The sequence below is a fragment of the Natrix helvetica genome, assembly GCF_964273705.1.
Source record: "Natrix helvetica genome assembly, chromosome: 3".
In the NCBI taxonomy this organism is placed as follows: domain Eukaryota; kingdom Metazoa; phylum Chordata; class Lepidosauria; order Squamata; family Natricidae; genus Natrix; species Natrix helvetica.
The window spans coordinates 97194229-97222025 of NC_138549.1; the positions used below are offsets into that span (position 1 = coordinate 97194229).

The 27797-nt window shown below is 38.2% G+C and overlaps 2 protein-coding genes across 8 annotated transcripts in view; both read left to right on the forward strand.

Moving 5' to 3' along the window:
- The window catches only part of USP33 (ubiquitin specific peptidase 33), a 52532-nt gene extending 47778 nt beyond the window's left edge, over positions 1-4754 (forward strand). For both annotated transcript variants that reach the window (XM_081947410.1, XM_081947411.1), the window contains exons 20-23: positions 280-388; positions 2175-2277; positions 2705-2773; positions 3613-4754. In XM_081947410.1, coding sequence (XP_081803536.1) covers positions 280-388; positions 2175-2277; positions 2705-2773; positions 3613-3770 — 439 coding nt within the window. In that variant the 3' untranslated portion in view covers positions 3771-4754. The remainder of the gene's footprint in view (positions 1-279; positions 389-2174; positions 2278-2704; positions 2774-3612) is intronic.
- Positions 4755-12569: 7815 nt separating this feature from the next.
- ZZZ3 (zinc finger ZZ-type containing 3) overlaps positions 12570-27797 on the forward strand; it is a 48770-nt gene continuing 33542 nt past the window's right edge. For 2 of the 6 annotated variants that reach the window (XM_081949004.1, XM_081949009.1), the window contains exon 1: positions 12570-12707. The gene's annotated coding sequence lies outside the window, so the exon portion shown is untranslated. Of the gene's footprint in view, positions 12708-12950; positions 12971-13041; positions 13202-27397; positions 27520-27797 lie in introns of those variants that run through there. The other 4 variants (XM_081949008.1, XM_081949005.1, XM_081949006.1 and 1 more) reach the window with 4 other exon arrangements.

The following is a 27797-nucleotide window of genomic DNA, read 5'->3' on the forward strand; positions in this document are numbered from 1 at the left end:
GAATAAAAACAAACAATACTGTTTTATATATGATCTGGTAAAAGTAAACAGTAGAACCACCGTTATTTCTAAAATGTAAAAAAAAGACGTTCACGTTTTGATATATCAGTACTAGTTTGGGAATAATAGATATACCATGCGCAACTAATTCAGATATGTGTGGCTTATTTCTATTAAAAATTTTAAAAAATGTGAACAAAAAATGTTGCTTTCTAAATATAGTGTTTGAGTCTATAAAATATAATACATGGGTATTTATTTAATAATTTATTATCACAGGTATGGTGGAGGACCAGCAGTTAATCATCTGTATGTATGTTATACCTGTCAAATGGAAACAGAGAAAATAGAAAAAAGACGGAAGACAGAACTGGAAATGTTTATTCGGGTAAATATGTTTTTTTATTTTATTAAATTATGTATTTGTTTGAGTTAGAAATATTTAAAATCAATAACTTTCATCTTGAGACATTGTGAGCTACATATAGAACATTTGTATTCATTTCACACATTTTCTTTGTCCCCAAAGAGTCTGATTGTCCCCAAAGAGGTATAGAGAGCTTCTTCAAAACAATGTGGTGATATGTGGGCTTTAAAAGGGAAAATAAAATATATTATCTCAGTTCTTCTACTAGTAGGACCCATCAAAGGACAAAGTTCCATTGCAAATAGAAAAAAAGTACACATCCAAACTAAGCTTAATATTTTGAAATTATTCAAAATAATTCATAATTATTTTTGCTAAAAGAAATGTAAATTTTCATATTTTCTTAGCATCCATTCTGGCATGTCATAATAGAGAATTTCAGAACTGAGAAAAAAATCATAGAAAATTTGATTTACAATCTGTGAAGAACAACTTCTGACTGAAAAGGAAATGATTATTACAGGACGAAGCATTACACAGGATGTGTAAAAAGCCACAATATGAAATTTTCAGGAGCTGGGATTTTTTAAAAATGTATATATAATATCCATTTGTTTTCAATGATATGCTTTCTAAGCATAATGAATATTATTACAGCTTATACAGACAGTGTTACTTAAAAGTTTGTGAACCCTTTTGAATGTATTTCTCTTTATTCTCTTAATTTTAGGACTTGTGTTAAAATAGATTTTATGTCATATTTATACAGAAATTCAAAAGGATTAATGAACTTTTAAGCAACATTGTATACCCTAAGTTTTAATAATAAATAGATAATCTTTGACCATTGAGTCATTATTTCAGAAATTATTTCCTTCTTTAAAATTCAGGAGATATTCAGAGAGGTATCTGCCTTGAAAGTAGCCCATGTAGAATTGCATAGTAGTCAAGCATCAGGAGTTGAACACAGGGAATGTATCATGTTACAAAATGTTTTATGATAATTTGTATGCCATAAAATGTTTCTCAAAATTTGCTAATTTCAGTTCCACAGGAGATTTTAGACACATTTTTAAGTTAGGCCATTTGAATTACTTTGATTAAAGAACTGTTGCTCTATGATGCACTGTTTCGCCCAGTTAAGGATTACACATAGAGGTTTAGTAGTATAATTGACAACCAATGACTAGCTGGGTCATCCTTCCAGAAACATTTCCTTAAAAGGTTCCTCAATGCCTTCAACATTGACAGAACTAATGTACTGCCTTCACTGGAAAAGTTGAGTTACGTTCAGAAATGTTATTTGCCTAAAAAAATAGCCTATGTTGAACTATATAGCACAGTTAAACATCAACACAGGAAATATTTTATGACATTCTGTATTTTGCCATAAACTGTTGTATGATTGTTATATCATAAAATATTTTATACAATTTGCAAAATTTCAATTCCTTGGACGGCGTGGCCGCTGGATTTGGGGTGCATTCTGTAAGTTAGCCTACTTGAGGTACTTTAGTTCAAAATTTGTCGCCTTATGATGCACTGTTTCACTCAGTTGAAGGTTACAGGAATAATGAGGTTTAGAAGTATATGGATACATTAGCAGACACTATGTAGATATGTGTTTTTGTTTTATTCATGTCAATAACTTTTCTTTTTTAAAATAATAATAATAACATTATCCAACTTTAATTTGTGAATATGCACTTGTAATTTTGGAGAGTTTTGAGGACAGTAACAGTGAATCTAAAGCAGCTATGTTAGGCTTGTTCACATCTGCTTTTAGAATTTTCTTTCTGTCCCTTAGTTGAACAGAGCATTCCAAGAGGAGGAGTCTCCATCTATATTCTATTGCATCAGTATGCAATGGTTCAGAGAATGGGAAGTGTTTGTGAAGGGCAAGGACAACGGTGAGTACTTTTGTAATTCAAAGAGACTGCAAGAACATGCTATATAAATATCACATGGTTTTAATTAGGTAGTAAATAACTGCATTAAAATCATAGGGCAGTGCAATGAATTCTGCACATTGAATAAAATGGAACACCACCTAATAAGAGAACATGCATGTAGATAAATAGTCCTATTGGATCTGCAGTTTTGGGAGCCTTGATAAATGGTTTAATGGGTGGGTTTCTTTCAATTACAAACAACATTTTTCAAACTTGTATGCAGCTGTTTCAAATTGTGCACCACAGATTGAAATGTGTATTTTGCTACATTTTATTATATGGAGTTTTAAAATAATTTATAAAATATGAGAGGAATTTTCTTTGGGGCTTTTGTTTGTTTGAATAGTATTATTAGCTTACATTGTAACATACTTTATTTCATTAGATCCACCAGGTCCCATTGACAATACCAAAATTGGTGTCAGTAAATGTGGTTCGCTCGTTCTAAAACAAGGTATGAATACACTGATAATAGTTCTCTGCATGCAAATCTACCAGTGGTCAATGTTCATTTATGATTGTTTTGTGTATGATCTGTACGTTTTTCCTATGTGATTAACAATTCCATAAACAAATAAGCCCCTTCTATTCTCAAAAGTATAGAATATAGAGGATGCTCCACTTAGCTCAAATTAACATATTCACTATATCCCACTTCACATAATGTAGAAATAAGAAGAAATTACACACATTATTCTCTAGCCTTCAACTATAATTAAAATGTCTTTAAATACTGCTGCGTCAACAGGCGTCTGTTGTAATCTAGTTGTATTAACTACTGAATAGGAATAGTACTTGAAGCATGTATGTGACAAAAATCTTGTATTTAACATTTGTTATTGCTCTTAAAAAGGAACTGAATTTGTCTCTAAAAGTCTATATGTAGTTCAATGTGACTTGTAGAGAAATGGCTTTGTCATCTCACTATAGTGATTTTCTAAGCATACAATGTTTTTTTGTTTAAAAATAATGGACATTTCTACCTTTATGGTGCAAAAATTAAACTTTGAAAATCTGTGAACAGGTATTTTAAAATGTAAAATTTGTGAAAGAAATTATGTCACTTCAAGATTCTTTATAAATCTCCTTTACTTAATAACTTACAAGAAAAATAACATCAAACTGTAGATAATAGCTTGACTTGTATCATCCATATCACATCACTCACAGACCAATTCAGATAATACTAAACTTCTTAAACCTGAGTTTTTTATATTAAGTTATTTATAAGTGCTTTCCAGATTTAATGTTTTAAAATGTCAGGTAAAATTTATGGAAATGCGTGTTTTTTAGGAGCTGATTCTGGACAGATTTCCGAAGAAACATGGAATTTTCTACAGTCAATCTATGGAGGAGGCCCAGAAATCATACTGCGACCACCTGTTGCTCAATCTGAATCTGAATCATTACAGACTGAAGATAAAGTAGAATTAGAAACACATAGACTGTAGTCATCAAATCAAGGAATGAATTCTTACAACATAGCTTCCACTGAGCAACATACATTCCCAAGATTGTTCAAGTTGCTATTTTTATCTTTATTTTTTTCTGTGAAATGACAGAATGGTAGGCATTTTATCTATGGAAAGTGAATTGAAACACATATTGGTCAGTGACCATAATCAAGAAGTGAACTGAGATTGAAACCTCTAATATAGACATTATAAATATTAGAACTTTTCAGAGACTTTGGAATTGTGATGTTATTCTACATCATTGTATATATATAAAAATGTATGCATTATAAATGTAATTGGTCTTTTCACTATAACTATAAATTACCAAGCTGTCTTCATTCAAGTTTTATCAAGACAAGTTGTCAAGGTTATTGAACATCATTTGATGGGAAGGTGGCATTAGCAATTAAGAAAATAGAAATAATAAATGTTGTATGAAAACTCAGGAATAGTAATGTTTTCTTTGTGTGTATCAGATATGTAAACAATTCAGATGAATCACTGTTTCAGTCTTCAAATATAAATAATCTATGTACTGTTTAAATTCTCTAATATTTTTGCTGTATATAAATTATCCTCAATAACATATGTTACTGAACAGATCTATAATCTCTAGGAATATTTGATTTTAAGAGCATGAAAAGCATGAATTAATTGCTCATGCAATTTAGGACATTTATAATCTTTTTTTAAATCAATGAATTAATAGTTCTACATGGAGAAAATTTATAGTAATGCAGTGCTCATTGGCATGATATATGATGTCAGATGTTGAATTGAATGCATTCAACAAGATTGCAAAACATTCTAGATTATTCATATTGAAATGTTGAATGTCATCCAAATGATTTTTTCTTCCTGAATATTGCCACGGTATAGACAATATTATAAAATGCTAGTTTAATAAAGTCATTTTTAAAATTGTATAAAGTGTTTGAACTTCAAATCAAATAAAGATATATATCAAAGATTCATCCCACTGAACTTCAGGGAAATAAAAAAATGGAAGACAAGATTCATTTTGACTGGAAAACCCTTTGAAAAGAAAAATCACCCTTGTATAGAAATTGTTCATAAGGTGTAAAATCAGAAAAAGAAAAAAATGCTTTGTTAAATTGACCTTGTGCATGAAAAGGAATGCTTTCATTTGCAAATAGTTATAGGAAAAATAGAGTGAATCATATAAAGTTTACCAGATCTAATATTATTTTTCAATTTAAACTATTAACTTGTACTATTAGAAGCTGAGATGCATAGCCAGTAAAAATACTGTAAGATTAGCTCAGGACCCTTACTGTTACAGCAATACTATTCATCCCTGATAGGAACCAATGTTACACGTTCACATATAAACTTTATTTCAGAAATTACAAAAGGTAAGAAAAAACTCTGTCCTTTCATCCCTCTCTCTCCATTCCATAGACACTCATGTTTTAAACATAGATAAATACAATCAGTTTGAATGGGAAGATTAAAAATTCTATAATGTTGTAATGTTGATTTTTTGTGGCAAAACAATCTTTGCTGTATATATCTTGCCATAATTGGTCATATTTCTAAACAGGTTTCACATGATGCAAATGCAATCATTTGTTCTTAAGTATATACAATTTTGGCAAGCAACATTAGTAATACTTTGGAGACCTACTTTCATCAGGTCTGTGCTTTGGGTGCAAGCAAACAAATACAGCCTCGGCTTTCAATATCTTAAAACTAATCACTTTTCCACAATGTAAATCCATTGCTGAGAATGGATATTGGGGATACTCTGCAATGGACTGTGCCTACGAAGGTGGAGGTGGTACGGTGGACTACAGTGAAGCGGCAGTTTCCCAAGAGGGAGTTCATTCCAAGGAGGGGCAAAACAGAAGACAACATCTCGCAACTGGATAGGAATCAGAGATAGCCACTCCTAGAATCTCTTGGTATATCCATTAGGGTAAGAGTAGTAAAGGTTCAGTCTGGCAAGATTCTGTCCTTTTAGTGTGAACAAATAAATGGACTTTGGCTGGATTGTTTTATGTTCTTGGACTGGGCCTGATAAATGCTTTATTAAGAAAGGAGGAAGGAAGGAAGGATTTATAATACTTCCTGCCAGCTTCCCACAAGGAAACTCAATGGGGAAGCCATCAGGAAGTTGGAACGTGCTCCTATTCCCACTGCTTTTTTGACATCACCCATATGACGTACCCTGTTGGTTTGATGAGAAACTTAATGCAGATACTGAATATTATTTTCAAACCAGCTATATATCCATTTGATTTTCTTGCCAATCAACCACTCTTCCCTGGTTTACCAAGTAGAATATCATGGAATACTTTGAAAAACACTTTGCTGAAATTTAGATGCATTACACTAGTGTTCCTACAATCAAGCAGCTTAACCAGTTTAGAAAATGAAATAGTTAGCCTAGCAAGACTTCCCAAAAGGTGTGAGAAACACAGTATTATCACCATAAAGGAAGCCATGCCTAGACTGTCTAATGGTTTCATTTAAGATGTTTAAACAGATAATGGAGAAAAATCAAGATTTAATGAGGCCAGGCTCTTCTGTGTTTACTCAACCAGATTAAGATTACAGTAGACTTCCGGTTCCGACTGCGGATCGCGACGGGCAAGCTTTGCTCGCCCCGCGCACTCCTGGTGGGCTCCCCACTGATCTGGGGAGCACAGGACGCCCTGGAGGGGCTCCTGCCGAGGGGGCGGCATAGCGGGGGACCCCCTATGTTGGCGGAGGCCGGGGGGCTCCCCGCATCGCCCTAGGCACGGGAGGCGCCGCGGCGTCTTCGCGATGAGGCAGCTGGAAGAAAGCAAGATTTGAAGGACGCAGCTGCTGTGCGGTGAGGTGGAAACTTCCCCCCGTTCCCTTGTTCGACTGAAGGAAAAAAAATTGCCAGCTCTTTAGAATTAACTTTCAACTTGATTTGGAGAAGTGTGATTGGAGGGAGGGGGATTTCCCCCCCCTTGGACAGGCGGCTTTAAATGGTTTTGCTCTCTGCCCCCAGAGGAGGAGGAAGGGGGGAGCTATGCAACGAAATCACACTCATAGCAAAGGCAGATTTTGGACTGCAATTGTGTAAATGAGGTGATGATCTGAAAACTTTGAAAACTTTTGGTCTTTGCCTTCTGATCCCAGAGCTGGCAGGGCAAGATGGCACACTTCCGTCGTCTTCATAGACACTGAAACTTGACTCCACCCATAGAAGCTTCAGGCATCTTGTCTTTGTCTCCGTGACACTCAGATAAATCTCTTGCTACATTTTACTCTGCTTGGAACAAAGGACTTTATTGCTTTATTGCCAGGAGCTGAATCCAGAAAAGGTTCCTATCTGCTTGAACTCCCTGCCTCGTAACCTCACTTGGCAGTTTTCCTCCCTAATTGTTTCCTCTCTGTACTGACATTGTTATCTCTTTGCCTATTACAATGCCACCCAAAAGACCACCCCCGGGGAAGCCAGGATTTGCTGTCTCCACCCCAACATCTTCAGCATCCAGCCCCAGTGGACAACAGACTTTAACTTCTTTGCTCCAGCCCAAGCCTTCTGAGGTGGACTTTCAGCAGATGTTCCAACAACTCTTAAAGGGGCAGGAGGATTTAAAAAACCAACTAAAGGAGATGAATTAGCAGCTTAGAGAGAACCAAGACCGGGCGATTAATAACTCACAGAGACTGGATCTTTTGGAGGAGGGGACGGCTGAGATGAGGGGGGAGGTGAGGGGAGTGCAGAAAGGGAACCAAGAGCTTGAGAACCACCAGATAAAAAAGGAATTTGAAAGAATGTCCTTTTTCCTTAGATTTCAAAATGTGGTTGAGGCTGATGATGAAGATCTAAGGGACATTATGACAAACTTATTGGCTGAATACATTAAAAAAGACAAACAACAGATGGGATGGGACATGGACCTGGTTTATAGAGTAAACTCAGCATATGCCAGAACACACAATGTTCCAAGGGAGGTACATATTAAATTTCTCAGAAAGACCACAAGAGAGGAGATTCTGAGTGCACAAAGGGGGCAAGTATTAAAATACCAAGATAGAGAAATAGCCATTCTGAAACAGATCCCTAAGAAAGTGAGAGATAAAAGAAAAAATTATTCGCTATTAGCGAAGAAATTATACCAGAAAGGGGTGTGGTTTCGATGGCTGATGCCAGAAGGTATGCTAATATTCTGGGAGGACACGAGAGTTAGAATCAACACAACCACAGAGGCTCAGGCCTTCATGGAAAAAAATAAAGTCCTCTTAGACAAATCTGATGACACTGCACAGAACATACAGGACACGGGAGGTGCCGGAGCTCTGCTGGAGGGGGGAGAAGGGGCAACATCGAGAAAACTCAGATCACAAAAATGAACAAGAAAATCTGTTTGATGTAAAATGATTGAAACTATTTGAAGATAAAAGTTTATATGCTGACAAAATACCACTAACTAGTAATAATCTAATGTATTAATAAATGAAAAGTATGAGAATGGGGGGGGGCACTTCCTGCATACTGTAACTGCCAAAATTTGTAACCTATTCCACCACCCTTTTCCTTGTTTATTTTTTTACAAACCAATAAAATTTTGTTTAAAAAAAAAGATTACAGTAGAATAATTACACAAGTACTTTTTCCAAGCTACTCTAGCAAAATCCCCTATTGGCTCACTGCCTCAGAAAGATACAATAATCCATGGTAGTAATGCTACTGAAAGGACCAGAAGAAAAAGTTGGAATCTGTTCCTAATCAGTTCCTGAAATGCACTATTCACCAAACAGCAAAGGGTTTTTGTCTTAAAATTCCTAGCCTAAGCCTATCCTGGAAAACATTTTGGATGTTCTATGTAAAAGGTAGGAGATTTATTAATGTCATATATTTTGTTAATTGGCAATATTAAGGATATCTTCAAAACAAAGGTATAAATACGATGTACTATAGATAGCATTTTGCATCTACATTTCAACAAAGATTTTGATGCATACAATATTTCACCAAAACCTTTTACTTAAAGAACTAGGAGTCTTATAATAAATAATGTGGACTCACATATTCAACTAACTTCCTTCCTTTCTTCCTTCTCTCCCTCCCTCCAGTCAGAGTTCAGAATAGTAAGCAAAATCCTGCAGGAAATATGGTTTTGTTGAACAATGCAGCATATATATAGATACACATGCAAAATTTAATTTCATTCTAGGTATCTTTTTCATAATATGCTATATCAAAGCAAGATGTCCTGGTTCCCATAGCAACATCTTCTCTTCCTGCTTTTCAAATAATAGATCAGAAAAAAATTGAAACCCGTTACAGTGGGTTTTACAAATGATTTCATCTTAGTACTGGCTTCAAAAGCATGAACAGATTTTAAAATGAGATTCTGTCATTTTTAAAAATGAGATTTTCAACTACTCTGATTTTTTTCTGACCTGATCAGAAGTGGTCAGAACCTTTGAAGAACAGAATACTGCTTTCCCACTTTGACAAGTTTCATCTACCTTAGAGACAAATGGAATAGATAGAAGCACTCTGTCCCAGTCCTGGTTTCCAAATCATTCCACCCCAAGAGCCCCAGATGCAAGGGAACAAAAATTTGAGTTTGTGACTTTAAGCATCTTCATAAACTATCCCAGAAGATACTGTTACATTAATTAGGAAGTGGCAATTTGGGCCTCAATCAGCTCAAAGTAGTATCACCATATACTGAGAATGTATCAACTTATACAGATAACTATAACTGATGTCAGATTCAGTTTTGGATGCCCCACATTATATTGCCAGAGCCAAGGAGAAAGAACTAAAATCAGCTAAACTGAATCTAAAGATCCTAGCAATGAAGGAAGTGCACAAGGTAAGTCAGCCAGTCATACAGTCTGCCTATCAAAAAACTTGTTAGGATGAAATATGGTTGTCATCTGCTTTTCCCCTCAGCCACCAGAACTTGCTACACACCTGATGTTTTAAACAATCTCCCATACCCAGTTTTATTCTCATAGCAGAATTGCAATACCCCTTCTTGAAAGAATATATAATTGGCCATTATGAAGCAACTATCCATTAGTTATAGAAAAAGGAATCACTTTGAAGCTTTTATCTGCAGCAATCAAATCCAATAGAGCAGATCTAGTGCTTTCCTCCCTGCCCCCAATCATTATGGGGGTTCTAATGATTGAAGAGGGGAAAAATTGTTTGGTTTGTTTTAGTAGAAGGAATGAATATGGACAATCATATCCAGGTTTAAGTAATACTGCATTTATAATAATTTGTTTGGTGAAGACTGAAATAGGAGGAAAAAATGGATCTAGTTGATCTAACCAGATGTGATGGATTATGTTTTTTAAAAGTATTCCAAATTCTTGCATACTTCTACAAGTAGACTTCTCTCTCTGAGAAATGTCTCCTTTGTTGGAACTCCATTTTAACTGCAGTGTTTTGAAGAAGAAAAGCAAGGCACACAAGGGTGGATGCACTAACCTGTCCCAGCTTGACAGATACAATCAAAGTGATCTCCATACTACACCCTGGTCTGAAACCAACTGAAATAGGTCTGGATAATCCAAGGGCTTTTAAGTTACAAGGTAACTTAAAATACTGGTTGGACATCAGAAGAAAATTCCTAATAATGTAATATGCTGCCTATTACATTATTAGGAATTATTAGGAGGAGTGGAATCTTTTATTTTTTTGCTAGTTATTTAAAGACAGGCAGAATTACCATCTTTCAGAGACGCTGTAACATGGAATTCCTAGAACAGGTATATCTAAATTGCCTTCCAACATACTATGATTCTAAAAAATTATTTGTTTATTTTTGGAAGTTTCCAAGAAGGCAATACTTGGGCAGACATTCTCTATGAAGTAAAAGATTGGAGTTTCACAAACAGATGGCTTGTAACTAAAAATAATTAACCAACGCAGCCCTTTTTGCATAATTTTCCTTTGTAGAGTTCGCATGTCAGAATGCTTTCCTTGAATTCACTTGGAAGCCTTGCTGAGTTCAGTAAATTCTATTCAATCTATTCATATATAGATTCAAGTGTGTAGCTCAGTAAATATAACTCAAACATCAATATTATATAACATGAATTTTTAATAGGCAAGAAGTACCGGTAGACTGTAAGGATATATAAAGCTTGGAAGGAAAGTATTTACTGTAGAATTATGTGCACTTTTTAATATTTTATTCACTGTTCATGCAAGAAGATGAAAGTACTGCATGCTACATCTGATGCATTTTGAGGATGTGAAAAGTTAATGTTGGGTTTTGTTTCTTATAGGCTGAAACTGTAACTCAGTCTTCTCCAACAGATCTTTTCATATGTGCTGGAATACAACTCAAAAATATTTTGCTCATGTTGACTATGACTGAGAAGAATTGTATTACAATATATCTACATTGCAACAACTGCTAACCCCACCAAAAAAAAACCTATTTAAGCAGTTATACAATGTTCCATTTTTATATAAAGTATTAAAATGCTATATAGTACACCTTCCATAAAACACTCGGAGCAAAGAAGTAGAGATGTTACATGATGTATAGTAAAAAGAGGGATAGGAAAGTCATTTTTCACCTTAGGCAAAAAGCTTGTCTCTAAAACATACAACTCTTGGGCAAAAAAGGATCTTCTAAAATCCAAGTACACAACTACATATTTATCAAAATATGAAGTTCAAAATTTGAAAATTTTGCATGAAAATATTTATATATAGATGTTATGTTTTTATGCCTTCCATGTACACTTTGCAGATTCATTCTGTGAGGAAAATGGGAAGTTTCTAAATGTGATAAATAAAATATCAGAAATGATTTATTTCATGAATCTGGAGAAGACTATGGGACAATTACCCAATTCAAAAGACATTACTATGTATTCAAACTTGCCAAATTGCACTTGGAATCAAAAGCAGTTGAATACTGGTTTCTTTTTTACAAAGTTTATATCCTTGTATCCCAATATAATTAATTATGATATTAGCTTGCAGAGATAAATATTCATATATTTCAATATTTATATTAAACGCTACACCGAAAGAACCACAATAACATCTGTACAGCTAGTCCTCGACTTATGACAATTGAGCCCAAAATTTCTGCTGTTAAGAGACATTTGTTAGATGAGTTTTGCCCCATTTTACAGCCTTTCTTGCCAGAGTTGTTAAGTGAATCACTGAAGTTGTTAAGTTAGTAACCAGGTTGTTAAGTGAATCTGCCTTCCCCATTGGCTTTGCTTGTCAGATCACAAAAGGTGATCACATGACCCCAGGATCCCCTCATAAATATGAACCAGTTGCCAAGTAGCTGAATTTTGATCACATGACCGTGGGGGGAAAGGTGCTGCAAAGGTCGTAAGTGTGAAAAATGGTCATTAAGTCAGGATTCCCCGATCTGAAGCCATCCAGGACCATAATTCCCAGCCAGTAGAAAAGGCTCTTTTAAGGCCCGCTGGTTTACAGCAGTATATAAATCTCAAAAGAAAAAGCGGGGGGAGGTTCACTTAGCGAGAATTGGCCGGCAGAAAGCTGGCCTTCGGTTCCTCCGCTCCCCGCCAGGGCAAAGAACGGACGTGCAGCGCCCTGAAGGCCGGTTGGTTGTAGCGCGGCTGTTCTCCGAGGAGAGAGCGGAGCACATCCCGCCGTCCCTCCTCAAACCCTCTGGCCTCTTCAGGGAGGCCCCGTCACCTTCCTCAGTGAACCAGCAGGCGGAGCTGCAGGGAGCGCCCCCCGCCCTTCAGCGGGCTGCGCAGGGAATATGGGGGGGAGGAAGCGGAAGAGGAGCTGCTGCCGCCGCCGTTGCTGCTGCTGAGGGGAACCCAGCTGGCGCTATAGTTCGGGGGGGGGGGGCAAAGGCTGACGCGTGGCGTGGCGCGGTCGGCTGGCTCCGAGAAGGGAGAGAAAGAAAGGTCCGCCTCGACACCGACAGGATCTGCTTTCGGTCTCACAGCAACCAGGTCAGCCCCCCCCCTCCCTCCCTCTCTCTTAGGAGCCGCGGGGAGGGGGGAGCAAAAAGACCCGGATGGGGTTTCATTGCAGGACGGGCGCGCTGGGAGGGGGGGGGAGCGCTGAAGAGCTGGCGGCGGCGGGAGGATTATATTCCCGTGCAATCTGCGCGTGCGGAGGAGGGGAGGAGGAGGGAGGGGGGGAAAGCCGCGTCTCGCGCGCCTGTTCGAATCCGAAAGGGAACGGGAGGGGGTTGCCTGCGTGTGACGTCAAGGTAACATCCTCCCCTCCCCTCGACCCGGACCACTCCTCCGTACGCGGGCGAGCACGTTACGGGGGCTGCTGGTTGTATCCGCGACTCGACGGACACGTGCGCGTCACTTCTGCCATGTTAGCGCTCAAGGAGGGTGGGAGAAGGGAGTTCTCGCGAGGTCAGCCCTCGTTCCCGTGGGAGCTGACCGGAGGCAGGATGGCGGCGCTGCGCTGGGCGTGATGGGTAATAATGGTAACGGACAACCGGGACGCGGGGAGGGAGGGTGGGAGGCTAGGGGCGGTGCGGTCTGTCTGTGTGTGTTACTTGAGCGTCAGCCTCTTAAGTCTGTCGACGCGTGAGGGGCGGGGCTGAACACTGCGGGGAGTTTGACCTGGCAAAGAGTTTTGCGCGTCTTCGTTGGGCTTCTCCCTCCCCCCCCACCCCGCACCGCACGGTGCACCGCCGCTTTGCGGCGCCTCGTTCCCACATGGTGCTATGTCGCCCCCTGTCGGCTGTCTGGCCTTTGGGACCCTAAGTTTCTCCTAAATTACTATCTCAGGTCTCGAGGTCTTGTGAAGCTCTTACCTTCAAAGCTCTGGCTGCTTTGGGGGCGGGGGGGGAGAGTTAGGGTTAGGGAACACCGCTGTTCCTCTCTCTGCTACGGTACTTCTGAGGTGCCTATGACATTCCATACCTGCTGCATTGATTGATAGGTCAATGACTTAACCTGGTGGGATTGGGGAGAAGATGACCTCGATATCACAAAGCGCCACTAAAAGAATTATTCTGCCAGAGCCCTGGCTCGCAGTCCTAATGAGTTTCCTATGCTACTTGCCAAGTATACCAAAGATTTTATTCTGCAAGACTGTGCCTTGCAGCGATTGTCTCTGGAGCTTTTTATTTTTTCAAATGACTGTATCAAAACAGACAATTCTTTAAAAGAAGCCAAGGCAAGCATGTTAATAAAGTGCATTGATTTTACATATCAATATGGGTAATCCTCGACTTACAGTAGTTCATTTCGTGACCATTCAAAGTTACAATGGCACTGAAAAAAATGAAGACTGATGACCATTTTCCAGTTACAATCTTCGCAACATCCCCATAAATAATGTGATCAAAACTCAGGTGCTTGTCAACTGGTTTCTATTTATGACCGCTGCTGTGCCAGTGGCAATGGGGAAGCCAGGTTCCCTTAATAACCGGGTTACTAACTTAACTGCAGTGATTCACTTAACTGTGGCAAGGAAGATCATAAAATGGGGCAAAACCCACTCAACAAATGTATCACTTAACAACATAAATTTTGGGTTTAGATTGTCTGAAGGCATATTTTGTACTGCTTGCTGCTAGTCTTGTGTGAAGATGTCTTAATAGATTTTATGATGCAGCATAACCCTTGCGTGCTTCGTAGTCTTTTGTTGACTATGCATCTAATGAAGCAGGTTCTTTTTGCAAATCACATATAACACAACTACCTCGCAGAGACACCTATTTATATGAATTATGAATTCGTTTCAAAGAGGTAGTTTTACTTGGATTTCCAAAGCAAATGTTTTAATTGTTCAATTGGAACTTCTAGGTTTTGTTTTTTTGTTAAAAGTAAAATTCACTTATTTATTTATTTTTTACTTTGGGTATTTATAAGTACATTTTAAAATATTTTGGTATACGTTGTAAGTATGTAAAGGGCAGCTAAGGCTTTTAATATGCATCAATCAAAGTTATTGTGTGAGTGCAATTACAAATTGTTCCTTAGAAATTCCATGGAATTGAAAAGAGAGGGTGAGATTAAGATGTAATATGGTAAGTATCTTCTTTCTGCTAAGGTGAATTTTCCTTCTGATCAAGTTGGACTTTTGGTGTCTGCATGAAAATATCTATGATGTTTTCTTGGCAACAGCCTCTTTTCCTGTTCTGCATTTCCATAGGAATGATCCAGCCAAATGTCACCAATATATTCATGTACTGTAATAAAAGCTTCAGCGTTCTTTTTTTTTTTTAAGCCACTTAATTATTGGATTGACTGTTAAACTGCTTCTCCTTTCATACTAAGAACATACTTCCATTGTGCAACTTGTACACAAAAATGTGGACTCATCTCTTTTATGAAGACTTGTGTTAGTGCAGAAGTACTGCTGGAGATCATAAATGTATTTTATTTATTGTACTATATCTTGAAGTAAATATTGTTTTAGTGATCTATTATTTAAACATATTTGAAACTACATTAATCTTTCTGTAGCATTTTCTAAATTTATTGAATATTGCTCCAAAGCTTGAGATTAGGATGCTTGTTGAGCCCTTGTTGAGATTTTAAAATTATTATTTTGTCCAGGCAGTTGTGTTTCATTATGTTGTTTTTTAATTGGGTTTCAATTATATATTTGATATTTTGTAGACTGCTCAGAGTCCTTTTACAATTGGGTGGCCTTAACAAGTTAGATAAATGAATGAAATAAAATGTTGTTCTGAGCACAATTAATGCTTTGTCTTCAGTAGTTACATGCTGGTTCAACAAGTTCTAGAATTGGGATGCTGCTGTTCCCCTTCCCTCAGCTTAATTGTACAGTTGTGTATTGGTGTGTGTGTGTAGGCATATGTAGACATACTACATCCATACACATACTGAATACTGAAGCCATACTGAAATTAATCTAATCGATTCCCAAATAGGTATGCTCTGAGTGGATTTAGTCAATGATATGCTTGCCAGAGTCTTAATATTAATGGTCAGGAAAATCAATATTATAATATTTCAAATGTCACCTGGGAACTTTGGATATTTCCTTTAACTTCCTTGATTGCAGTATGATAGGTAATGAATGCATGTGTGTGTTTCATTTTATAAAATACCAACACAAAATTTCCCTTAGAATATTCTAGTCTAAGAGAAAGGTGTTTTGGTAAATGCATGATTGGTATCTCTTAGGAAAGTGAACATCTACAAGAGGTCATAAGAGAAGTCCTTTTTATCATGAAAGACAAATTTTAATATTTCTGAATGACTGTATGGATTTAATACCCTTACAAGCATTATGAATAGGCAGCATGCAAGTTGTCCATATAATAAATAAAGGTTATTATGAATTAAATGTTGAGTTGAGTCCAACTTTATGCATGCAGAAATCAGTTTGGGTAACAGAGCTTTATTCTTTTTCTTCTTAGAGCTCCTGTCATATCTTCCAAATCCAGAAATTTAGAACAGATTGGGAGGGTATAGTAGAGTTTCATTTTTAAAAGTTCATTGAATTCTGCCTGCCATTTTTTATTTATGCATATTTAACTGAACTGAACTGGTAATTCAGCAGGTGTGGAAAAACTTGGTTTATTTGATCAACAGTTGCATAATTCATTCTCGATTTATTTGGAGGATAAATAATTGTATTTCCTACTTGCTAACACCACCCAAAAATGATAATACCAACCTAAAAATCCCAAGGTTATCTCCTTTCTTATAGGCTCTTTTCTATCTGATAACTTAGAAACAGACACAAGACTGAATGCTGCTTCTGACTCATTTTTCAGAAATGAAGTCTATATAAATTTCCTTTGTCAAATTTAAAAGGCCATTAAATTTTATAAAGACTCCTGACAGCCATACAACATTAATTAATTATGAATATTTATTTTAAAATGTACATAGTCACTCAACAATAAATTTTGATGCTATAGAGTAAATAAAGTACAATTAAAAACTAAAATGCCAAAAGAAAAAAAAACAATTACTGAAAAATTCAAAACCGACTATCAAAGCCTGGCAGAAGAGCTACGTTTGCAAGACTTTTTTAACATGGTCAGGGTGGGGCCAACTGTATTTTATGTAATGGTTGCAATGTATTATCAGACAGTGTTGGAAACATATTTATTTGATTTGATTTTGGTGCCACCCAATTCCAAATGATTCTTTATCTTTAAAGATGCATCAACAAAATATCTTAACTATACAACAGAATTACTGAACTATATAATGATTGTCACAAAGGATGTCAATATTTCCATTCCTTTTATATATACCAGTTATTTCTCTTCTGGTTGTCATCTCTTCTGTCTTTTCTCCCCCACTCTTCAAACTGACTCAACATTCTACCTCTGTCTTACAAGAACAGCTATAATAATAGTCTACAATTTCATTACATATTTATAATGAAAGCTTACCTCTGTTTTCTTTGTAGGATATAAGATTTAAGAAAAATGGAATACATTCTTTGTATATATCCTGTCTTGGTAAACAGTCAGCTATCACAATTTTATTCCCTACTAGCTATTTGTGTATATAGCTGTTGCTTTTTCTTTTCTTTTCTTTTCTTTTTTTTTTGCTTCCAATTTTACACAACCATCACCCTTAATAGTTGATTCTTGTTTAGATTTCCTAATTTCCTTTTCTCCCTGTTGAAATTCTCCTCATATTCATTTTTCCAAGTGAAATTGGAAATACCTGAAATGGTATTGTCCATTGTGAAATTATAAAAATTACTTTTTCAGTCTCATGGGAAAAATTAGGAAAAATGATATTTTACTAGAGTAGGCTTTAGGACCGATTCAACCAATCTTGCACTTTTTAAATCTCCTTTAAATTATGTGATGTTTTTTTCTTATTCAATGTCATCAACTTATTTTACCAATTTGACCTTTTTCTTTCATTTATACTTAATGTGATTGCTTGACATTATCTGGAGAAATAATTTCTTTTAGTATTAAATATAATGCTTCTCTTTACAAGGAATCTTTTTTTTTCTCCTTCAAACTCATATGCTCCTATTTTGTACTATGTTCTGTATTCTCAAAAACTACTGTACTTGACTGTTCACATGTGCGCTGCTTGAAGAATCCAAGCATGGGTTAACTTCTGTCTATTTGGCCAGAGACTGAGTTGTAAAAGCTTTGGCCACGCCCTCTTCCGCTTGGCTGAGCCCAGTTTTTTAATTTAGTCTTTGCCTGGAGAGACACAAAAAACTTTTCTCCTTGCTTGGATTCTTCAAAACAGCAGCACAGGTTTCTAGCAGTGCAGGCTTATTGTGGAGGGGTTCCTTTCATCTCCCCACCATGTTACAATGCGACCGCACTCACTGTTTTGACTGCTGTGATTGGCGCATGGTCGGATCCTGTCCAATTGGCCGGCAGGAACGCCAACTCCCGATATCCTTGCCTCGCAGGAGTGGTAATTTTTTGCTGCTAGCCACTCCATGGCTTTTGGGCTTGGCGATTTCCCTGCATCTGACTTCTTTTGCCAATTTCTTCCCACTGGTTCCCGCAGAGAGTCATTTGATTTTCCCCCGACTCGTTCAGTCGATTGCTCTTATTACTGACCGGCTAGCTAGCTTCAGCCTTGGGGGTCTTCCCAGGCTTGGGATTTATCCCAGATTGAAATTAAGGCTAGCGTGGGAGTTCAGCTAGCAGCAATGGTCCGAGCCATAATTCAAAATGGTGGAGCGCTCGAGGCCTGAAAGCAGCAGCCCTGCTGACCCTTCCTCCAGACAGAAGAGGTTGGAGGATTCTGACTCCAGAGGGGCTACGTCAGCTCCCAGGGGATCTTCAGCCAAATCTAATGCCCCGGATTCCAGTTTTTGTCTTTTTTCCTGGCATTTCCCTTTCTTAACAGCAGTCATTTAGTTTCTTCTGCCGTCTTACCTGAAGCTTTTATTACTACTGCTGTTTTCTGTTGTACAGATAATCCTTGACTTAAAACCGTAACAGGCCTAATTTTACAACCTCTTTTTGCTATGGTCATTAACCTAATTACCATCCTTGTTTAGTGAATCTGCGGTTGTTAAGTGAACCCATTGAAGTAAATGCTAGTTTTTGGCAAAAATGTCATAAATCACAGTCATATGACCACAGGACAGAAGAAATGGGCATAAATGTGGGGAGGGGGGGCTGCTGAAACTTTGGAACCTGATTTGAAGTACCTTTTTGGGAAGGGGTCTATCATAACTTTGAATGGTTGTTAAGCATCCAGTCATAAGTCAAGATCTACCCGTTTCTGCGTGCTTTTAGCAAGCAAATCTATATGTATTTTTACTTCGTATTCCATATTTTTTATTGTTTTCTCCTTCAGCCATTTGTTCTAAAATGTCTCAACCTTCTGCTTTCCTTTAACCTGGTTTCTTAAACTTTGTTTCCCATATACAGCCACTGCTTTCTGCCTTAGCTGCTTCTGTTGTCATTTGTTTTTGTACAGTTGTCGTATGTCCAAAACATATTTTTCTATTCTTTGTGAACATCAAACACAATTGTTTTCCAAATCTATTCCTTGTTGCCTTTATTTCCTGTTCTACAAAACATGGACAAAAATCCACAACGTATTTTAATGTAGTAAATTATACAAATTAAATACCAATATAAGAATTACAGTAGTAGAAAGTCTGCAGCTTAATATGTTATATTAATGGTGGAATGCCTGGTAAACCCAGTAAAATGCCAGGTTTTTGAGATGTAAAGGAATCAGACTAAGATTTCAGATTTTTTTCCATCTTTAATATGATATATAAGCCAGTGGTGAAGAAACCTATAACACATGTGCCAGAGGAGGCACTTAGAGCCCTTTCTGTGGGCATACATAGCGTCGCCCCAGACCAGACCCAGTTTGAATCAGGTGACATGCTACCCGTTTGGGCTGGTTTGCCCAAATCGGTAGTTACAATTGCTTTAAAAAGAAGTAAAAAAGAAGTTCAGTCAATCAGCTGTACGACAATCAGCTGTGCCACATGATCGTCAGAACCTTTTTTCTTTTTAAAGCATTTTTAACTGCCTTCTTAGCGCCTGTGGTGTGCATTTGCACGTGCACTCGCCAAGCAAACAGGTAGCAGACTTCAGAGCATTTCATCCCTGGTTTGAATGTGATTGTTTAATTCTGAATAAAGCCAGATCTTTATCTATAAAAGGATGTGAACACTTATGCAGCCACATCTTTCTAGTTTTTCATTATTTTTTTCTCCCTAAAATATTTTAGTTTATCAATTGAATTGTTCAGTTATATATTACAATAAAAAAGGAAAAATATTGAAGTAATTTTTTTCATAGTCTGATTATTTTACATCTCAAAAACCTGTCATTTTAAGAAGGGTGTGTACAGTTTCTATGTCCACTGTAGATGAAATCTTAGTAGTCCTTACTTGGGTTTCTAGAGAAAACTTAAAGAAAAATCAATTTTAAGAATTCCTGACAAATGGAAAATAAAATAAAAATAAATAAATACCATAGATCATAAGCAACAAGATATACTAGTCACCTCTTATTTAATGAAAATAGATATTAAAGATAGATCACACTTGCAAAAATCTACAGCCCACAATAATGAATGTATTGTTTATCCTAGTAATTCCTTTTAAATAACGTTGTGATAATTGATTGTGGATATGATTTAAGATCCTCCATGCAAAGTTGACAGGAATAATTTTTCTTCTGTTCATCTTTTTTTTAATCTTGCAGTGCACTATAGCATATATTGTATGTAATCTGATAAAACACTGGGCAAATGTGGTTGAGAAGTAACAATAGAATAGCATTTTTCTGAAGAAATAGGGTAAGGATATCATGTGTGAGGGAAACCTTTACCTTTGTCTAGTTTATTCGTAGTTTGTATTTTCCTATGAATGAGAAATAAAAAGATGTAAACATTAATTTGGCTTATTACATTTGTATTGCAATAAGTAATGTAATGTATTACATTATATTACTTTTGCTAATAAAAGCCCTTTTTACATATGATCAGGATTAGCCTCAGTTTATTGTGTAAATATGTAGACAATTAAGATATGTGTAAGGCTGACATACCCTGTTTCCCTGAAAATAAGACCTCCTTGGATAATAAGCTCAATTGGGCTTTTGCATGCATGCACTAAAATAAGCCCTCTCCCGAAAATAAGTCCTCCCTGAAAATTTTGCAACACGGCAGCAGCCAGGAGGTGACCATGCTCGCCGCCCCTTACACCTCAAAAATAATAAGACTTCCCCGGAAATAAGGGCAAGCACTTATTTCAGGGGTCAAAAGAAAATAAGACCTCATCTTATTTTCAGTGAAACCTGGTATCTATACAATGAATTTTGACAAATTATAAGTTTTAAGTCTTAAAAATTGATAAAAATAAAACTGTTATAAAGTAGTGTTTAATTTCATGCAAAGCTATTTTAAAAGTTACATGCTCACTTTAAAATTATTTATCAAATGGCTTTAAATAGCTTGTATTACATGAAAGTTCACCATAGTTTCAAATGAATTAGCATGGTACACTTTTACTTGAACTGTGAATTTGATGATCAATTCCATCAGTTCCCTCAGTACTAAATAATCATCTGATTCTTCATTAATTATGTATATCTAAACCTAATCATTGGCCACTTTTTTGTAAAGGTTGTAAAGATCACTGTCCTCCAAGTCAAGCTCAACTTCTGCTTACAGGAATATACCCTTGTTGATTTTTTTATAATACAAAGCACTGGAAATTTTTAAGAAGAGCTTAGACAACCATTTGTCTGAAATGGTATAGGACAGTGATGGATAACCTTTTTGTCATCGCGTGCCAAAATTGTGCACACACATGCCTACACCCACAATGCAATGTGCCCCCCCACGCATGCGCGTGCTGTCACCCTGTGCATGACCCCGCATATGCGTGCACAACCCCCCCCCCGTGCATATGTGCGTGAAACCCCCCCAGCAGAGGGGGAATTTTCCACCTCCCCAGGCTCCAAAGGCTTTCCTTGAGCCTCTGGGGACAAAAACAGCCTTCCCTGGTCTCCAGAGGTCCTCCCTAAAGCCTTCTGGCACCAAAAATGGAGCATGGGAGGGACATGTTGAACCCCCCTTCCTGCCCCCTGCACGCGATCCCCGTGCATGCACATGCGTCTTCCATATGCACGGCAGACCCGAAAATCAGCTGGCTCGCTGGCGGGTGGAGCTGAGCTGGATGATGGCTCGCATGCCCACAGAGAGGGCTCCGTATGCGGTTATAGGGTTTCCTGCCTCGGCTAGGGGTTGGACTAGAAGACCTCCAAGGTCCCTTCCAACTCTGCTATTCTATTCCATTCCATTCCAAAATTGGTTTGGCATAATCTTGTATTTACATCTGTGTTTAATGCAGTACATACCGTGTTTCCCCGAAAATAAGACAGGGTCTTATTTTCTTTCAACCCCCAAAATATGGCCTTGGCCTTATTATCGGGGGGGGGGTATTGTTTTCCAGCAGGTGGGGCGGGCGAGAAGTGAGATGCATGTCTTACCTTTCCAGTCCCATTGTGTTTCTCGCCATTCTGTCCAGGGAAACACATTGTAAAAAAAACCTTCTCGAGAGTTCAAGCTTCTCAAGGTAAGATGCACTGGGGCACAATTTGGGGGTTGGCAGGTGGGGCAGGCGATGGGGTGGGGTGGAGGGTCCTGGATCCCGCCCATTCCCGATCAGAACAGCAAATATCCGCTACCTGCTAGAGGATGAGGCAGCCGGAACTGAGCACCTTCCTGCCCCTTGAAAGCAGCTGCCCAGGTGCTGGTGTGGGGACTGGTGATGGCCATGGGCGCCAGCAGTGTGAGGGTGTTGGTGGTGCCCGACCTGTTGCAGGCCGGGTAGACAGGGGCATTGAGATTGGCTGCGGATGGCCGCCATCTACTTCATCAGCGCTGTGTTGTGACGCTGCTGCAGAGCTGCATTCTGGCGCTGCTGCAGAACCACCTGGAGATCCGAGCCTGGCAGTGGCAGAAAATGCTCGGGCACCCGGCAGCCAGCATAGGGGAGGGCAACAGGTGGCTCTCTCTCTCTCTCTCCCATGCATGCCTGCACCACCGCCTCTCCACGAATTGAAATGGGGTGCTAGCGGGCAGGAATTCTGGCTGGCCAGGAGAGCCGGGGCAGTTCTTGCCCTCCCGAATAGCCAAGGAGCCACTCACTGTGCAGGCAGGAGGTGCTGGATTTGGGTCTGAAGCCACCGCCAAATTGCAAGACTGATGATTGTATCTGGTGGTACGTGCCTGGGCCAGGCGGCAGGCTGCCAAAGAATTTGTGGATCAGCTGGGTCTGACCCAAATCCGGAGGGCCACTGCGGGGGATTTGGAAACCGCCATAGCCTTCATGGCCAGCAGGGTCATTTTAGTAGTTTTTTTTGGGGGGGGGGCTTATAACCCATGTCCTGAAAAGCCTGATTGGGCTTAGTATTAGGACATGTCCTATTTTCACAGAAACATGGTAGAAGCAAAAAAGAACTGTTAGGAAGCCTCAAGTTAACTTGTTTTTCCCTATGCCAGCATGGAAGAGCTGAAAGGTAGGCTTTGTCAATTTGAAAAGAAGTAAGGTCAATTCAGACACTGTGGCCAGACCTCTCTTGAAGAATATCATAGGAAATAGGGAAAACCCTTTCAGCCAAAGAAAATAGCACTGACAGAAAGCTTCCCCTCAACCCCATTAAGGACTCCTAATATTAGCCTGTTTTGGACTAGGAAAAAAAAAGTGGGGGGACTCTTAACCTTACTTCTCAAGAGAAAAGGAAAAGTAGTTGGTATTTAAGTAAGAACCTTAGCTAGTAAGGATCAACTTGATCCATTCTAGGTAAAATTGTTTAAAGCTCATCATCTCTACTATAGGTAGTCTTCAACTTAGGACCTTAATTGAGCCTGGAAATTCATTCATACAGTTGGTCATGTGATGAGACTCGATTTTGCAATCTTTTTTGTGTTAAGTGAACAAAGTGGTGTTCAAACAGCACTGTTAAGTGAATCCATTGTTTGCAATAAAAATAAAATCAGCCATGTGACCATGGGCCACTGCAAACAGCTGTAAATGCAGACCAGTTGCCCCGCACCCAAAATGCAGTCACATGATCACGGGAGTATCCCAGATGTCAGAATGTCAAAACTGGATCATAAGTAGCTTTTGGGTGGGCTGGTCATAACTGTGACAGTTTGTAAGAACTACTTGTAGGCTTGAAAAGTTTTTCTCCATTGCCTCCTCCACTGTTTCTCCTCACTATCCCTTCCTTGTAATTTTTTTAGCATTTTAAGCTTCACAACCAAGTCTTATGTTTATTTTCTTTAAAACAGATGAGCTATTTTAAAGGACAATTATCTAAAAACAACGTTAGTTTACGGTAGCTTGAACTGAATATATAAAGATCTGTTTTCCCTTTAGTTTAGTGTTACATTTATAATGGCTGCAATGGCATTATTTCAAACGATGTACTGGATGGGTTCATAAATTAAGCACAAGGCAGTTGGTTGCTTTTTGGCATGATGCAGTATGTCAGCGGTCCCAAGGCTTTACGGCTTGGCAGCCCATCAGGGGAAGAGAGGGGAACCAGCCTGTGCAAGCGGTGGCTGGCATGTGCAAGTTGAGCTGTGTGTGCGTATTGGTCCACTTCTTGTGTATGTCAAGCTGTGCACGGATGTGCACCAACCAGCTGCTCGTTCAGCCTGGTTCTGAAAGGGCCATGGCCTGATAGTGAGCTGCCACCCAGGAGTTGGATATCCATGCAGTATGTCACTCCAAATCTTATGATTTATAAAATATTATTTATGGCTTTGTATATTATTCAAAGCAGCCAGTTGTGGCTTAATTAACAGATCATGTTAGAAAATACGAGTTAATAGAATATGCAAGTCTCACTGAATTCTACCTAAATTACATGCAGTATGAATTGATGTTTCAGTAAGCTTTAGTGAAAGAAAAGGTATATTTATGAATGTTGATGAAGATTCTCAGTCATCCAGGTAGAAATGTCTAGAATTGAGTCCTGGCAACTGGACTTATTTTTGTCGGTTTGAGATGTTACTGTTTATAAACCTTGATCAATATACAGCATATTTCAGGTCAGATGAGGTTACTGAGAATTTCAAGTAGATCTCTACTTTATATGTGACAAGAAAGAGTATACTCCAAAGATCGGAACAATCAAATTCTTGAGTCACTAGAATTTTGGGCATATTAACTGTAATAGATAAGCAGATTTAAGTAATATTAGGTTATTAAAAACTAATAATAAAAAGTGTCCTAGAATATATTCCAAAAATAAAGAACTGAGCGGTATATTTGACAAGTAGTATCAAAGCAATCGTTATTGGGGGGTTTTTGGTGGTGGGAGGGAGTAATCAGAAAATTAACTAGAGACTATTTACATAAAGATATGTAGTGCCCAGTTTTCCTTCTTAAAGTTGCTAATTAATTGAAACCAATCCTGGAGTTTTTCCCCAAATAAATGTGACATCATTATATAGATACATGTATTTCCAGGCACATGTACACACTAGCCAGAGGTTATTGCAAAACAAAAACTCAAGTTGAAGGATGTAAAGAAACCATTTATACAATTAGTTGATGCATTGTCTTTATGTGTAACATGCCTTTCTTTAATACCTGCATCAATTTTTTTTATTCTTCCATAAGTAAAAACAAAAAAAGGATGAGGTAAGATTAGAGAAGTTGGGTAATAGGAATGTGGTAAAGAAAGAAGTAAATAATATAAAACTCAATAATGTTTTGCTGGGTTCAGTGAGCATGACCCCATATATGTTTACTGTAATAAATTCCATTGTGTTACTTCTAAGTAATTTTTTTAAGTCATCTTGTTTAATCAATATGAAATTCGGCTTACCCCTATCGCTCTGTAATGAGCCGTCAAAACAAACCACGAAGAAAGGGAAAAGCTCCGCTTGATTACACAAGCTCCAATCAACATAATCTCCCGGCACGTAGCACTTTAAAAAAATTTCTTTTTTATATCTGTTTTATATTTCAAATTAGAAAAAGAGGTCCAGTCTTTAAATGAATTAAAAAATAATAATACTCACAGCGATGAAAGAGGAAAGCTTTGGTTTATAAATCACCGAAAGTCACAGAAAAAAAAGATAGAAGCAGAAGACTTAATCCGTCCATTTTAAAAAGCTTGTAAAGGTTTCATCCATGAAGATAGCATATAAAAAAATGGGATAGCCACTGTCCAGAACCGTTGCAAGATTAATTTCGCCACTTGATTCTTCTATTCTTCAATTTAAATCAATTTTTAAGTTTTTATAGGCAGTCTCTCTTTTAAAACAATGAAGATTCCTCACCATCTGGAAACACTTTCACTTTCCATTCCTTGCGTTTTGGGGCCGCCCCGACTTCATCAGCCTTGGCTGGATTTTTTGTCACCGGCTTGAAGAAATTTATCTTGCTTCTTTGGGGGATTTTGCGATATCCCCGAGTTCAGCAAGACGTATTCTTCCTATTCACTGTCTCTCTGGGACAGTTTAGATCTGTTTGGACCCCCCCCCCCCCCAGTGGCAAAAGTGTCGATTGCGATCTCAGAGCATTGAGACCGCACATCGTGTTGTCACGACTTCGGCCCCGCCCCTCAGCAGAGCAGACATATTGCTTAAACCAGGGGTCATCAACCTTTTGGACTTCAGGGGCCACTAAATTCATAATTTTAAATCCCGCGGACCACTAATATGAATCCAGTGTGCCACTCGCTGAAGCGCCTAGGCTCCGACTGACGGAATGGGGTCCTGCAGGCACTTAGCTTGGCTGCCTGTTTCTCCAACCTTAAACAGAACAAGAAAACCGAACACAGGGATCTCTCATCTCTCTCATATCTCTCTCTTTCTTTCATCTCTCTCATCTTTCTCTCATCTCTCTCTCTCATCTCTCTCATCCATCTCTCTCTCTCTTCCTCCCTCCCTCCCTCCCTCCCTCTCATCTCATGGGCCAGCCAGTGTCTAGGGGCGGAGAGGAAGTTGTGCATCTCCCAGTCACACAGCAGCAACAAGGGCTGGAAGAAATGCCCGTGAGACCCAGCAGAGATGAAGCTTTGCTCCTGTTCTGGAATATGGAGCGAATCTCCATCCCCCCCTTCCCTTCTCAGGCCAAGCAAGGAGTGAATGGGAGGGGAGGGTTAGGGTTAGGGTCCCATATTTCAGAACTGTAGTCACATGACTGGCCCATTGGTCATCCTGGAGCAGCTCCACCCAAGTGTGTTGCGGACCACCAAAATTTTCTCGTGGACCATTGGTTGGTGACCTCTGGCTTAAACAAACTACAGTATCTGAATTCCTGAGCTGCTTTTCTCCAGCATAATATTTCCTGAAAAAATATTAACTGCAATTTAACAAGCCGGGTCCTTAATTAGTTGATTAGAATTTTCTAGCCCTGCCCTTCTTCCTGAAACTGATCAGCCCTTAATTAGTTTCACACAGAGAACTTTTGTTGTCAAAGAAATGAAATTTGGTCATAAATCAATTTACTGTTGAATTTGTGAAGATTGCTAGCTAAGATAGCCCCTTATGAACAGTGACTGTATAAGTACACATAGGTCTGATTTAGCAATGCCTCAACTTTGAAGACCCCTACATCAAGCACCATTGTAACTTTGATCACTGAATGGGCGGTTGCAAAGCAAAGACTACCTGTAATATGAATTGATCTGTATTAATTGATTTATCCTACAGAAATGCAACCATGATGTAAACATATAGATACTTATATTCCAATTGAAAGCCTTCTATGTGGTATTTACTACAATATCCAACTTCCTAGCTATTTTGCTGGTTTTGATTTGGAATAAATAGGAGTTGTGGATATCTGAAGGACTGCAAATTGGCTCAGGATGTAATTGAAATAATTTCTTTTCATTTTGGTGCAATGTAAATATTTGGAAGGGTATGTTTTTTTTTAAAAAAAAAAGATATGTTACACAGATAATACACTATTTGGAGAGAACAACAAACAATCTGATATCAAAGCTTCCAAAATCACAGTTGTGCACAATAAGTATGACATTGAAAATTAAACTATCTTTGTCACAAGGATTTCTCAGAATAGTTACCGTGGTGGTACTGTTACCAAGCCATCTAGTATACTTTTCTGTATAGATTAAGGGAATCTAA